The following is a 15,618-nucleotide window of genomic DNA, read 5'->3' on the forward strand; positions in this document are numbered from 1 at the left end:
GGGTGGTTCCCAGACTTGATGGTAGAGTGAGAGATTATGTAGGTTCATGATATTACAGATTATGGTGGAATAAAGTTTGACTACAACACCTCATACATGCCCAGATTTGAACTGCTAGACCTGTTGGCAATCGGTTCTATTTCACATGGTGGTCATACCATATAACACAATGGATGGTATCCTGAAGATGGGACGTCAGCTCCCAAAGAACTCTGCAGTGGTCATTCAAGCCAATACTGTCATGGATAGATACATTTGCTATAGGTAGGTTGTGTTAATGTTATGTCAATTGTATTGCTAAGATTAAGGATAAACAGATGGAGGGTGTTGATGACTAACTAACTTGAGCACCTTAAAAAAGGGATGGCTGGCACACTGGGTTAGTTGGTGCATAGGAGGCAGAGATTTGCAATGGTGCCATTTGTGAATAAACTGACTATGAAGAAAAGGATTTGTGCCTACATTCATCTGACTTCGCTTCCTTATAACCTGATAGCAGAGAATGATTGCCTGAAAGGTGAGGATTGGAAACTAAGAAATTTTACTTCAGATAGAAGATTGTAATCTGAGTTACTTCTGGGAAGAAATCTGAACCAAGGTGTAAATTGTCAGGGTATGATTTCCCATCGATATTCTCAGAACCTGAACCTTATGGACAATGGAAAATGAAGTAGATATGTTGACACGGGTTGCAGCCTTACCAAAGAGGAAAAAAGGCCTTGGCATTTTCATTTCCTAACAAAAGCAAATTGGATGCAAAGTACTTAGTGAGATGGAGGATCATCAATTGGGCACTGATGAAGGTTTGGGATTCTATTAAGCTTTATGAATAAAATTTACAAGAGAGATGATCTATTAAATGCCACAAGGCATGGTCAGACTTTGATAAATTTAGAACAACGGCAAGTTACTCCAAAGAAGAATATATCATGGAATTTAATAGACTATGTACAAGATTTCAGAAATTCAATTTGGAAATTCCCTGTTCAGTGCTCGCTTTCAAATTGTTGGATTGTGCTAAAGTATCATACATGGATAGACTTCTGGTGTTAACTGGAGTTAGATTCTCAGAAAGAGAGACAATTTTGGATCAGATGTCTGATGCTTTAAAAAAAATTCCTGAAAAAGCAGTCATTTCCCGCAGCCTTCATGGCACAAATGGAACACTTGACAGTGTCACAGAAGATGGAGGACTCAATGGTTGTGGCCTTTCAAGATTATTCAAATATGGACCAGAGGAATCAATACAGCTGTAGGGTAACAGACAAAATGAATGAGAATGGAGACATTTTTGACAGGTCCGGAAGACGACAGGGTGGGAGTAAAATTAACAGCTGAATGAACCCAGGAAGGCCTGGGGAATTATTAACAGATGTTTCAGATGTGATCCAGATGTCACTAGACAAGTAATCCAGTGACAAAAATAAAAATACCTGGAAAAACTCAGCAGGCCTGGCAGCATCTGTGGAGAGGAACACAGTTAATGTTTCGAGTCCGTATGACTCTTCAACAGAACTAAGTAAAAATAGAAAAGAGGTGAAATATAAGCTGGTTTAAGGGAGGGTGGGACAAGTAGAGCTGGATAGAGGGCCAGTGATAGGTGGAGATGGCCAAAAGATGTCATGGACAAAAGGACAAAGAGGTGTTGAAGGTGGTGATATTATCTAAGGAATGTGCTAATTAAGGGTAGAAAGCAAGACAAGCAAGGTACAGATAGCCCTAGCGGGGGTGGGGTAGGGTGAAGGAATCGATAAAGGCTAAAAGGTAGAGATAAAACAATGGATGGAAATACATTTAAAAATAATGGAAATATGTGGGAAAAGAAAAATCTATATAAATTATTGGGAAAAAAAGGGGAAGATCGGAAAGGGGGTGGGGATGGAGGAGAGAATCATGATCTAAAATTGTTGAACTCAATATTCAGTCCAGAAGGCTGTAAAGTGCCTAGTTGGAAGATGAGGTGCTGTTCTTCCAGTTTGCGTTAAGCTTCACTGGAACAATGCAGCAGGCCAAGGACAGACATGTGGGCATGAGAGCAGGGTGGAGTGTTGAAATGGCAAGCGACACGGAGTAATGCTTGCGGATAGACCGAAGGTGTTCTGCAAAGCGGTCACCCAGTCTGTGTTTGGTCTCTCCAATGTACAGCCAGCTTATATTTCACCTCTCTTCTATTTTTACTTAGTTCTATTGAAAAGTCATATGAACTCGAAATGTTAACTGTGTTCCTCTCCGCAGATGCAGACCTGCTGAGTTTTTCCAGGTATTTTTATTTTTGTTTTGGATTTCCAGCATCCGCGGTTTTTTGCTTTTATCCTAGTGTTTAATTGACTGCCACTTCTCTTCAAGGAATGCCTACCTTGAAGAAGTATTGCTCTTCTCTCCGATAGGATTTCCGTATCTCTCTTTTGCCTTGTTCACCTTCATTGCTTTCCATTTCTCTCCTGGTGTTTACTAAAACCCACTTTCGATTCCTTCACTCCACCCCATCCCTACTAGGGCTATCTGTACCTTGCTTGTCCTGCTTTCTACCCTTAATTAGTACATTCCTTAGATAGTATCACCACCTTCAACACCTCTCTGTCCTTTTGTCTATGACATCTTTTGGCCATCTCCACCCATCACTGGCCCTCTCTCCAGCTCTACTTGTCCCACCCTCCCTTAAACCAGCTTATATGTCATCTCTCTTCTATTTTTACTTAGTTCTGTTGAAGAGTCATACGGACTGGAAACGTTAATTGTTCCTCTTCACAGATGCTGCCAGATGTGCTGAGTTTTTCCAGGTATTTTTATTTTTGTTTTGGATTTCCAGCATCTGCAGTTTTTTGCTTTTATCTAAGTAATCCAGTGACCCAGGGTAATGCTCTGGGGACCCGTATTTGAATTCCACCACAGCAGATGGCAGAATTTGAATTCAATCAATAAAAACCTGAAATTAAAGGTCTAATGATGACCATGAAACCACTGTTGATTGTCGTAAAAACCCATCTGGTTCACTAATGTCCTTTAGGGAAGGAAATCTGCCATTCCTACCTGGTATGGCTTACATGTGACTCAAGATCCAAAGCAATGTGATTGAATCTTAAATGACCTCTGAAATGACCCTGCAAGCCACTCAGTTATAGCATACCGCTAGAAAATAAAAAAAAAATGAAACCGGATGGACCACCTGGCATCGACCTGGGCCCCAGAAGCAACAATGACAAAATCAGCTTGTCAACCCTGCAAGGTCCTCATCACTAACACTTGGAGGCTTGTGCCAAAGTTGGGAGTGCTGTCTCACAGACTAGTCAAGCAACAGCCTGACATAGTCATACTCGCAGAATCATACCTTACAGATAATGCCCCAGGCATCACCATCCCTGGGTATGTCCTGTCCCACTGACATAGTGGCATACAGTCAGGAGGGAGTTGCCTGGGTAGTCCTCAACATTGACTCCGGAACCATGGAGTCTCATGGCATCAAGTCAAGCATGGGCAAGGAAACCTTCTGCTAATTACTCCCTGCCCCACTGCCATCTACCTCAGCTGATGAATCAGTATTCCTCCATGTTGAATACCAGTTGGAGGAAGCACTGAGAGTGGCAAAAATGCAGAATGTACTCTAGGTGGAGGACTTCAATGTCCATCACCAAGAGTGGCTTGGTAACATCACTACAGACTAAGCCGGCCAAGTCCTAAAGGATGTATCTGCGCTGCCATAGAGTAAAGACATAGCCTGGGTCTGTGGCAAATGGTGAGGAAACCAATGAGGGAAAAACATGCTTGACCTCATCTTCACCAACTTGCCTGCCGCAGATGCATCTGTCCATGACAGTATCGGTAGGAGCGACCACCACAAAGTCCTGGTGGAGACAAAGTCCCATATTCGCATTGAGGATAGCCTCCATCATGTTGTGTGGCACTACCACTGTGCTAAATGGGATAGATTTGAAACAGATCTGGCAACCATGAGGTGCTGTGGATCATCATCAGCAGCAGCAAAATTGTGCTCAACTACAATCTGTAACCTCATGGCCTGGCATATTCCCCACTCTGCCATTATCACCAAGCCAGGGAATCAACCCTGGTTTAATGAAGAGTGCAGGAGGGCCTGCTGTGCGCAGCACCAGGCATACCTAAAAATGAGGTGTCAGCCTAGTGAAATGACCAAACTGGACTACTTGCATGGCAGATGGCATAAGCAGCAAGTGATAGATAGAGCTAAGTGATTCCACAACCAATCTGATCAGATCTGAGCTCTGCAGTCCTGCCATATCTAGCCGTCAATGGTGGAGGACAATTAAACAACTCGCTGGAGGAGAAGGCTCCACAAATATCCCCATCCTCAATGATGGGGGAGCCCAGCACAACAATGCAAAAGAAGGCTGAAGCATTTGCTGCAGTCTTCAGACAGAAGTGCCGAATGTTGATCCATCTTGGCCTCCTCCAGAGGTCCCCAGCATCAGGGATGAGAGTATTCAGCCAATCTTATTCACTCCATGTGATCTCAAGAAATGGCTGAAGGCATTGGATACTGCAAAGACTATGGGCCCTGACAATATTCCGGCAATAGTACTGAAGACTTGTGCTCCAGAACTTGCTGCATGCCCTAGCCAAGCTGTTCCAGTACAGCTTCAACACTGGTGAATATGGAAAATTGCCCAGAGATGTTCTGTACACAATAAGCAGGACAAATCCAACCTGGCCAATTATTGGCCAATTGGCCTACTCTCGATTATCAGTAAAATGATGGAAAAGGTAATCACCAGTGCTATCGAACAGCGCTATGCTAAGTAACTGACCTCCTGACTCCCCAAAGCCTGTCTACCCTCTGAAAGGCACAAGTCAGGAGTGTGATGGAATACTCTCCACTTGCCTTGATGATTGCAGCTCAATCAATACTCAAGAGGCATGACACCATCCAAGGCAGAGCAGATGATTGGCACCCCACCCACAAACAATCATCCCCTCCACCTCAAACGCACAGTGGCAGCAATATAGGCCTTCTACAAGATGCACTGCAGGAATTCGCCACGGCTTCTTAGGGAGCACCTTCTAAACCCACGACCGGTACCATCTAGAAGGACAAGGGCAGTAGACACATGGGAACACCCTACCTGCAAGTTCCCCTCCAAGTCACTTACCAAGCTGAATTGGAAACATATCGCCATTCCTTCACTGTCGCTGGGTCAAAATTCCAGCACTCCCTCCCTAACAGCACTGTGGGTGTGGGTACATGGACTGCAGCGATTGAAGACGACAGCTCACTACCACTTTCTCATTGGCACTTAGGGATGGGCAATAAATGCTGGTCTAGCCCGCAATGCCCACATCCCAAGAATGAATAATTAAGAAAAATTCAAAATGTAATTATGCGGTAAATTGTCCCATATGGAACAACACGGTTTGAGGCGACACATGACTCAAAAGGCTTGTAAATGGAAGATGCTGGTATTGATTGGTCTGATGGAATTGTACTGGTCACAAGAAGCTTTAGTCCTGTAATGAGCTTACTAGTCGCAGATTGATTTAATTGCTCCATGTGAACAGTGGTTGCAGATTGACAGTATGTGGAACAGATTATTTGTAGTGATATTTAGATTCACTCAATAGCCAGGAACAAAGTAAGGACCGGGAATATGGAAGTTCTATTTGCTCAAGTTCGGGATTGACAACACATTGAAGTCATTGAAAAGACTGTTGATTCCATGAAGAACAGCTGGAGTAAGCCACTTTATTTGTACAGATGTGGTATCTAATGAGACACACTTGCTGAGCAAGCCTTCCACGAAAACAGCACAAATGAAAATGCTGGAAAAATTAAGCAGTCTGGCAACATCTGTGGAGAGAGAAACAGAGTTAAAGTTTCGAGCCTGTATGATTATTTTTCAGAGCTGTATTTTGCTTTTATACAAATGTATTTTGCTTTTATATAAATGATAAAGCAATTGTTTTTGGAAAGTCAGTAGATTTACAATTCACCCAATCAGGATATTATTACATCCCTTTAATAAAACCTAGCATCTCTGATCAGAATGTTAAAGACGCATTATTGGCATAGTGGGTGTTTGAGAGGAAAAAAACAAATTGTCTTAAAGTTACATTGACTATTTGCTCATCCCTCTTCATGCAGATTAAAAATTCCTAATGAAGAATGCAGGGGTGGGCGATGATGGGTACACAAAACTAATTGAAGAGATTAGTGAAATGTGATATATGCAAAAAAGTATCGGAGGACACCGTCGCAGCACAGTCTCCCAATAGCATGAGACTTTAATGAAGTAGTAGCTGTGGGTTTAAAGGTGTGGGGCAAACACAGAAAAGTTTAATCTTGCATTTCATAGACTGACCAGATTTAGTCTTTCTACAGTAATACATGGTAATGACAAAAGAGAAATTGAGAGTAAATGTATGGACCAAATGGATAGGGTCAAGACAGGGGGCACTGGCTAAATTCCTGACTGACATTGTGGGGGTGGGGGCCTGGGGGTGAATTTTGACTCAGTGACGAGTTTAGAGATGTGTGAAAACATGAACGTTGTAAAAAGTTCTGTCAGTAATAGACTTTGAGAAAAAAACTCATACAGTGATTAATGCGATGCTCAAGATCTTAGCTGACCATTGCGAGCAACCATTTCCCCTGATATGAGCAATACATGTGAATGGGGGCCACAGTCCACATCAGTTGTCTATGGGAGGAATCCCAAAATACCTTTCATGCTGTGTGACCATCCCCCGGCCTTAGAAGGGTCCAAAATTAGTACCGCGTTTCCTAAGCATTTGAATTCCCTACGTGTGGGGAGAAGGGCATTCATTAAGGCAGAGGTCTCAGGGAAAATTCAGCAAACCTTGTGACATCGCATGAAGCCGTTAGAGATAACAATCTTGGAGATTTAGTATACTTTCAAAGAGAGTGTCAGAAAGCATGGCAAGGTCTGGGTAAAGTGATGAGGTGTGATGGGAAGACAGTAATTCTCCAACATGGTAGTCAAACTAGTAGGGTACATTCATCTAGGGTAATTGGGATTAATTAGAAACTTGCAGAATCTGAGCAATTAGTAGAAGGTGATAAGCATCCTGTATCTCACATATTCATGTTTGACAGTTAAGAGGAACAGAATACAATACATGAGGAATTGGATGACAATAGGCAAAGTGATACGGATGCACAGAATAGGTCTATTGTACCCAAAGGCCAACTGTCTAAAGATGGTACTATGGTAACCCCAGAAGGGTCCAGTGAATGATGGAATTTTTAAACAATTCATTTATGGGATGTGGGCGTCACTGGCCAGGCCAGCATTTATTGTCCATCCCAAATTGCCCTTGTTCAGAGGGCATTTAAGAGTCAGCCACATTGCTGTGGGTCTGGAGTCACATATAGGCCAGACCAGGTAAGGACAACGGATTTCCTTCCCTAAAGGACATTCGTGAACTAGATGGGTTTTTACAACAATCGACGATGATTTCATGGAGAGAAAAACAGTTAATTTTTCGAGTCCGTATGACTCTTCAAAGCTAAAAACTCTGTCTTTCTCACCACAGATGCTGTTATACCTGAAGTTTTTCCAGCATTTTCTTTTTTTGTTTCAGATTTCTAGCATCCGCAGTATCTTGCTTTTACCAATGGTTTCATGGTCATCATTAGACTTTTAATTCCAGATTTTTATTGACTTTAAATTCCACCATCTGCTGTGGTGGGATTTGAACCCAGGTCCCCAGAGGATTACCCTGGGTTTCTGGATTACTAATCCAGTGACAATACCACTACACCACCACCTGCCCTGAATGCAGCCATGTAGGGAGAGCAGGGAAAGCCACCAGCAAATTCAAACATTGGTTAAATGTCTAAGGTGATAGAGAGGAGGTAAGATCTATGGACTGGAAAACTGAGGTAAAACAGTGGAAAGCAAGAAAACACAGTGCGAGTTCTAATATTCCAAATGCAGCAAGACACCACACAAGTGTCAGGCAATGACCATATCCAACAAGAGAGAATCTAACCATTGCCCCTTGACATTCAATGTCTTTGCCATCACAGAATCCCCCGATATCAACATCCTGGGGGTTACCATTGACCAGAAACTGAATTGGGCTAGCCATATAAATACTGTGGCTACAAAAGCAAGTCAGAGGCTAGGAATCCTGCGGCAAGTAACTCACCTCCTGATTCCCCAAAGTCTGTCCACAACCTACAAGGCAATAGTCAGGAATGTGATGGAATACTCACCCGTTTGCCTGGATGAGTGCAGCTCCAACAACACTTAAGGGGCTTTATACCATCCAGGACAAAGCAGCCTGCTTGATTTGCACCCCATCTACAAACATTCACTCTCTCCAGCACCAATGCACAGTAGCAGCAATGTATACCATATACAAGATGCACTGCAGAAACTGACCAAGGCTTCTTAGACAGCACCTTCCAAACCCAAGACCACTACCATCTAGAAGGACAAGGGCAGCAGATAGATAGGAACACCACCACCTGAAGTTCCCCTCCAAGCCACTCACCATCCTAACTTGGAAATATATATCTGTTCCTTCACTGTCGCTGGGTCAAAATCCTGGAACTCCCTTCCTAACAGCACTGTGGGTGTACCTACACTATGTGGACTGCAGTGGTTCAAGAAGGCAGCTCATCACCACCTAGGGATGGGCATTAAATGCTGGCCTAGCCAGTAACACCCACATTCCATAAATGAATAAAAAAAAGTAACACTGGTGCTAGAAAATGATCACGTATTGGCAAAAGAACCTCTGCTCCTGGGAGGGAGAGGTCATGTAACAGTCGTCCAGAAAGAGATAGGAGGGCAAGTAGAGCTGTAGTTGACTAGACTATGTGATCGAACAAGGACTACAGAACATTCTAGGAACACTACTAGAAGTAGAAGCCCTCACGATCAGGACATTTTGGTGACTGCAAACAAATTAGAAGATACATTAAATATTAGAGACAAAAACCAAAGAGTTGGATAGTTGGAAGGAATCTGGTGTCTCCTCTGAAGTGCCAGATAGAGACAGTCAACCTTATCATACAGGGCAGGTAGGGATGGGCAATAAATGCTGGCTTAGCTAGTGACGCCTACATGTTATGAATGAATTTTTAAAAAGTTGGATACGTTTGGAAAGTGTAAACGCCAGATTGGTCATACAAGGCCAAAGCCAGACTAGTGGCTCAGGGTTTTGAAAAGAGACTTGGTGATCAGGATGTTAAAGTGGACTCCCCCACAGCAGGAAAAGATTTTCTGAGCTCTCACATGCATATTCATGGAAACATAGGTCAATCGATATGAAAAGTTGCATTTTTGCAGCTGAAAATTTTCAAAGAGAAGTATTTTTTAAAATGCCTAAAGAAGCAAGTGATGTAGAAGGGAAGCGGTGAAATTAAACAAATGTGTTTATGGATTGAATGATGCATCAATATATTTCTCAGTCTTGCTGAAAGCAGGCTGTATTCAGCTGAAAACAGATCCAGCAATTTTCTACTGGTAGAAGAGAAACTTGCATGCATTGTTATGAATAATGTCGATGATTTTCTGCGGAATTTGAGCAATTTGTTATAGATAATATAAAAGGGTATTTAAGACTGGAAATCAGAAACTCAGTCAAGTTAACAAATCTATTCTGACTTCCTTGATTAGTTCATGTCTTTCTAAATGACAATTAATTCCTCAGAATTTTTTCCAATAACTTTGAAACTGCTCCAGTAACTGAGTTAGGCTGGCTGATCTGCAATTATTTAATCTATCAAACAATGGTACAATGTTGGTAGTTCTCCAATCCTCTGGTACCATGCCTAAAGCCAGGGAGAATTGGAAAATGGCAGACAGAGCCTCTGATGTTTCCTCCTTTGGGAGGGCAGAGCTTGGCATAGGAGGCAAGAGAGGCCTTAGTGGTCAGTGGAAGATATGAGGAGGACCTTTTAAACTTACCTTTTAAAAGGTCCCCTCATGCAGACTAGGGTTCATGGCTTCATGACTCCCCTGAGGGGCCATGAGCCATGATTCTTTAAAGACCTCACCAGACTCCATGAAAATTGTAGAGGAATAAGACACGTCTATCACTGCAATGGAGCTGGCCAGGCCAGGTCAGGCATGACTGATGAGGGCTTTTGACGGGAACCAGCCAGTACCCTTTAAAGGGGCTCTTGAAAATCAGACAGCCTGGGAATGGGGTTGGGAATCCCAGGATCAGGACTCGCCCACCATTTTTAAAAGCTTCTGAGTCATCCCAATTTGGTAAAAATCCAGGCCAAAATGTTCATTAAGAACCATGCCTACTTCCACTGCCTCGACTCATGGGGGCTGGAATCCAAGTTCAGAGGTGCGTGAGGAAAAGAGAGCGGTTTCTGGTGGGGTGGCGGCAGGATGGCTGATCACATGCGATCTTGCGATGTTCAATTCATTACACAGGCAACTGTGAGGACCTCGCCGATTCTTGCAGCGGGGTACGCAGGTCATTCCCCACCCCCCCCCACTTGGGCCAAAGGCCCATTGCCATATTTAAAGGGTGCCGGGCAGCTTGCATTATCCCTTCCACCTTTGATGGCCATTTCTCCACCCTTCCCCCCCGCCTTCTTTGGCCATCTTCCATGCAACTTGCACTGTCACCACCCAGTCTCAAGCATAGATGGCATTTATAGATGTTCCCCAAAGAGGGCAATGCAGCTGCAACTCAACATTAATCATGGAAGAAGTCTACCTTGCCAGGTGCATGCCACTCATGTGCAGTTGTGAATGTGAACGTTTCGATTTCTCGCTGGTGAGAAACTTAATTTGGAGGGGGAACTTAATTCTGACAAGGTGGCCTGTTAATGACATGCTAATGCAAGTTGGAAAACTTGACCTGCCGAGAACATAATTGCTAAAGTTCATCCTGCCGTCTGGAAATTGACTTTCGACTTCATGGCAAGTTAAGTTCTCTTGCCCGCCAAGCTTCCCGCTGCCGGATGGCCTGGAAGATTCTGCCCACATTGCCTTTTTGATCTCTAATGAGCCCTACTCTTACCTTAGTTATCTTGCTTTTTATGAAATTAGAAACATCTTTGGGCTTTATTTGATTTTACTTGCCAATACTTTTTCATGCTCTCTCTTTGTTTTCATAATTTCCTTTTTACTGTCACTCTGTACATCTTATACTCCAATAGGCTTTCTGCAGCATTAAACTCTTGATATCTGACATAAGCTTCCCTTTATTGCCTTGTCCTGTCCTATATACCACCTGACATCTAAGGGATGGTTAGGTTTGGGAGTCCCACATTTTTCTTTGTAGAAACATATTGTTTTTAACCCTCTCTATCTCCTCCTTGAATATCTCCCATTAGCTCTGCCTGATTTACCTCCAAGTAGCTGCTTCCAGTCCATTTTTGCTAACTCACACCTCAGCGTCATAGAATTTACTTTCTGCAACTGAGAACTTTTACCCCTGGTCAAATATTTGTCCCTTTCCATAACTATTCTAAATCTGATTTATGTTCGCTACCACCAAACTTCTTTCCCACTGATACCCCTGCTACCTGCCGAGCTTCCATCCCTAAAACTAAGTCCGGAACAGCCCACACTCTTGCTGGGCTAACTATGTACGTGCTAAAAACAATTGTCTGAACATATTTCAAGAATTCTGCACCTTCTAAAGCTTTAACATTGATCCCAGTTAATTTAAGCATAGCTGAAATCTCTACTTTTACTGCACCATCGCTTTTGCACTTCTCAGAAATTTGCCTACCTACTTACTCTTTTATCTCCCTCTGACTTTTTGGGGGGTGATTGCATATTTCCAACCGTGCAGTTTCCCCATATTTGTCCTGGTTCAACCCATATGACCTAATTTCTAGCTCCTCACCACTGTAATTGTTTCTTTAACCAATATTGCTACTCCACTGTTCCTATCTCATCTGATGAGCTGCCGTTCCTGCCCTCTTTCTATCTGTATCATCATGTTCTCTGGCTGTTCGTCGTCCTCCTCAGAATGCTTTGCAGCTGCTCAGTGGCATCCTTGACCCTGGCACCATTGGGGCCACATACCATTCTGGAATCTCATCTGTGACTGCAGAAATGCCTAACTATTCCCCCAGATATCTAATCCACTGTCACTATAATTTTTCTGATCTTCCCCCTCACCTCCCCACTCCCACCCTCTACAGCTAAACCATCTGTGATGCTATGAATTTTGACTTCAGCTGTACTCCCCAGGAATACCGGGTAAAGAGAAAGATACTTTCAGGGGAAACCTAGACTACCTGCCAGGTCTTTCCAGTTTCTCTGGTAGACAACCATTCCCTCTCTGTTTTGCTGAGGACATTGGCATCAGAAGTGGATATCCGGAAGTGATTAAATAAATCAACTGTTACAGAAGCATTTTGGCAAATGAATGTCCAAAGACTATAGGCTGTTGGTGTTTGAAAATGCCTTTGTAGCTGACTTAGGCTTTTTAAATCTCAGTATGATTCAGAAGGAAATGGCTTTGTGATGGGATCAGTTTTGTGGGTGGCGAGGGATACAAAATAGTAATCCCGCATGGCCCTTTCAGGAACCAAGACCAAGGGGATAGAGAGGCCACTTGAGATGGCAAGGTTGAGAGGGTGGCTGTGAATATTGATTTATAAAGAGGGAAGATTTTATGGGCACTGAGTTTAGAGGAAAGAGGACAAGGAATTGAAATCATCAGTATTTTAAAACAGGGAGATTTAACACTGCTGTTTGGGCTTGAATCGATTGACAAGGGTGACATGTGGATCTTTAAAATGTTCTGTTTTTGAGTGAGACTTCCAGTCCAGCACAACTGTTTCAACTACTTGCAGCAGCACTAACCAATGAGGGTACGCGATTTTACCAGTCAAGTGATTAACCCAATTACTGACCTGCTAATGTGATCTGTACTCTCAAGTAGAGTTGTGATAATGTTAACATTTAATCTCCCCTTCAGCTGTTCCAGAATAAATCGGTATGAAGCAAAATTGTGTTTTGCGCACCTGCAAGTTTATTCATTGCACATAGATTGGGCATGTTGGAATAAAATCCCAAGTGGATCCCATTAGCATGGCTGGTCCACAGAGCAAGGATTTCTGTTTGCAGGTCTAAATGAGTTTGAGCACAGGTGGGGTTTGTCTATTGTTTTGAATATTGTAGCATTGTAAACCAAAATTAAACCTTGGAGAAAGTAATAATAACAGAGGAAATTCTTTAGACAGTTGCATACCAGGGATGGCTCTTAATTTGTGTTGAATTACATGGAAGAAAGAAGTATTAATGCTCCCATATCCTTGTTCAATGTATAAGAACTTTAGTTTACAAAACAGTAATTTTTTCCTGTTGGAGTGAAATAACTGTTACTTTGTATTCATGTGAAAATCATGAAGCCTGTCTAATTTTAATATATTTTTATGTCAATAAAGGTACGAATACCATCAGTCAGCAATACTCGAATGAAGGCCCTGGAAGATATAAAGCAGATGTTTCATAGATTTTCGGTGCCTCATATGAGTGCTTACTCGTTCTCAAGTGGAAAAGATTTACCTACAGAAAGTCCAAATACTTTTGCTAACAGACTGTTAAATAGAGTGAAGCCGGCTTCACCCAGTGTACTCGAGGAACAAATCGAAGCAGCTGCTGGATTAACTAAGGAGATCAAAGCCATTGGGGGCCATTCTCCAGCTGAGGAAAGTGTTCAAAATGTGTCAGAAGAGCTTGACGAAACTGCAGACATTTCACCTGCAGGCCAGGACAGATCTGTAGAAGAATTGCGTTATGAAGCTGAAAGCCCAGATGAAGCTGCATTGGTACATGCAGCTCGGGCCTATAAGTGCACTTTATTATCTAAGACATCTAATCACATCACTGTGGAGCTTAACAAAGTAGGACCATTACATTTTCAACTCTTGCATATATTACCATTTGACTCAGTTCGAAAGAGGATGTCTGTGGTAGTCCGACATCCACTGACTAACAAGGTAGTTGTTTATACAAAAGGTGCCGATTCAGTTATGATGGATCTTTTGGATACTTCCACTAAAGGTACGTAAAGAGTTGCAGTATTTGTATTTGCCTGTCCTTTAAGCTTTTGAATTCTGGATGTCTTTATGAACTTTTTGAAACTGAAACAGTATGTTATAAACAGGAGCAAAAATACTTTAAAATCATTTCTTCTTCATGTTCTATCTTGTGCGCACCATAATCAAATCAAGAAGAATTCAGCAACTAACAAGTCTGAGCCATGAGTCTCTGGATCACATTTTCCAGCTTAGACTGTTAGGGTTGGGTGCTCACTACAGGTACACCTCCTGTTATTACAAACCAGGAGCAAACAAAACTTTTAAATGTAGAAAAAATTCAAAGGAATGAGAAATGAATTTATCACAGTAAACTGGGTTGAGCTGTTGGTAGATAAATCAATAGGCAAATAGTAAGAAGTAGTCAAAGAAGCATTTGGTACAATAAGAAATAAGTACATCTGCGGAACTATGCACTGTTAGGAGGCAAAGACTCCATTTGTGTAATTAAGTAATCATGGTTAAGAACTGAGGTAAGATACAGTATCAAGCTAAAACTAATAGTTTACACAAATGTGCAAATAAGTGGAGACCCAGTAGACTGGGAAAGCTATAAAACACAATAAAGAGATAAAACTAAAGTAATAAGAGGGAATATAAAAAAAAACTAACAAGTGATATTTTAAGTGAATGACAATGGTAAAGGGAAATATGGGCCCATTAAAGATAGATGCAGGCAAGACTAATGGACAATAGGAAATAACAGCTTTGTTAAATGAGTGCCTTGCATCCATTTTCACAGTGGAGAAAGAGAACAAAATACCAGCTGTATATGGCAAGCCAAAAATAAGCCAAGGTAAGGAAATTAGTAGATTTATCATAAGTTTGTAAAAAATGGAAATGGATAAAAGAAATACAACTGAAGATGGATATATCTCCAGAACCTGATTGTTTCCACTCAATATTAAAAGAAAAAGAGAAGAAAATGCACATAAGCTAGCCAACATTTTTCAAATCTTCCTGTATTAGGAAATGTGCCTTTAAATTGGAAAATTGCAACATAATTCCATTAGTTGAAAAGGGAGGGAGGGAAGGAGAAACCAGAAAACTACAAATCTGTCAGTTTAACATCAGTTTTTAAAAATTCATTCATGGGATGTGGGCATCACTGGCAAAGCCAACATTTATTGCCCATGTCTAATTGCATTTGAGAAAGCTGTCACTGCAGTCTTTGTCGTGTCAGTTAACCCACGGTACTGTTAGGGAGATACTCCAAGAGTTTGACTCTGTGACGGTGATAAAATGCTGATCATAGTTCCAAATCATGAGACTTAAAAGAGAAATTGCAAGTGTTGATGTCCCCGTGCAGCTGCTGCCCTAATTCTTCTAGGTAGTAGTAGTGGGTTTAATAGGTCCTGCTGAATGAGCCTTGGCGATTTGCTGTAGTGCATTTTGTATAAGGTACACTCTGCTGCCACTGTGTGTTGGTGGAGGAAGTGGATGTTTAAGGTAGTAGATTGGGTGCCAGCTGAGGGGAGCTGCTTTTTGCTGGATGGTGTAGAGCACCTTGAATGTTGTTGGAGCTGCACACATCCAGGCAAGTAGAGAGTATTCTATCACATCCTGACTTGTGCTTTGTAGATGTTTGTCAG

General features: G+C 42.2%; 1 protein-coding gene across 3 annotated transcripts in view; it reads left to right on the forward strand.

Moving 5' to 3' along the window:
- Positions 1-15,618, forward strand: part of atp10d (ATPase phospholipid transporting 10D) — a 320,634-nt gene that overhangs the window by 232,444 nt on the left and 72,572 nt on the right. For 2 of the 3 annotated variants that reach the window (XM_041213647.1, XM_041213726.1), the window contains 2 exons: positions 13,373-13,991; positions 14,769-14,822. In XM_041213647.1, coding sequence (XP_041069581.1) covers positions 13,373-13,991; positions 14,769-14,822 — 673 coding nt within the window. The remainder of the gene's footprint in view (positions 1-13,372; positions 13,992-14,768; positions 14,823-15,618) is intronic. The other variant, XM_041213766.1, reaches the window with a different exon arrangement.

This window comes from Carcharodon carcharias, chromosome 1, assembly GCF_017639515.1.
Source record: "Carcharodon carcharias isolate sCarCar2 chromosome 1, sCarCar2.pri, whole genome shotgun sequence".
In the NCBI taxonomy this organism is placed as follows: domain Eukaryota; kingdom Metazoa; phylum Chordata; class Chondrichthyes; order Lamniformes; family Lamnidae; genus Carcharodon; species Carcharodon carcharias.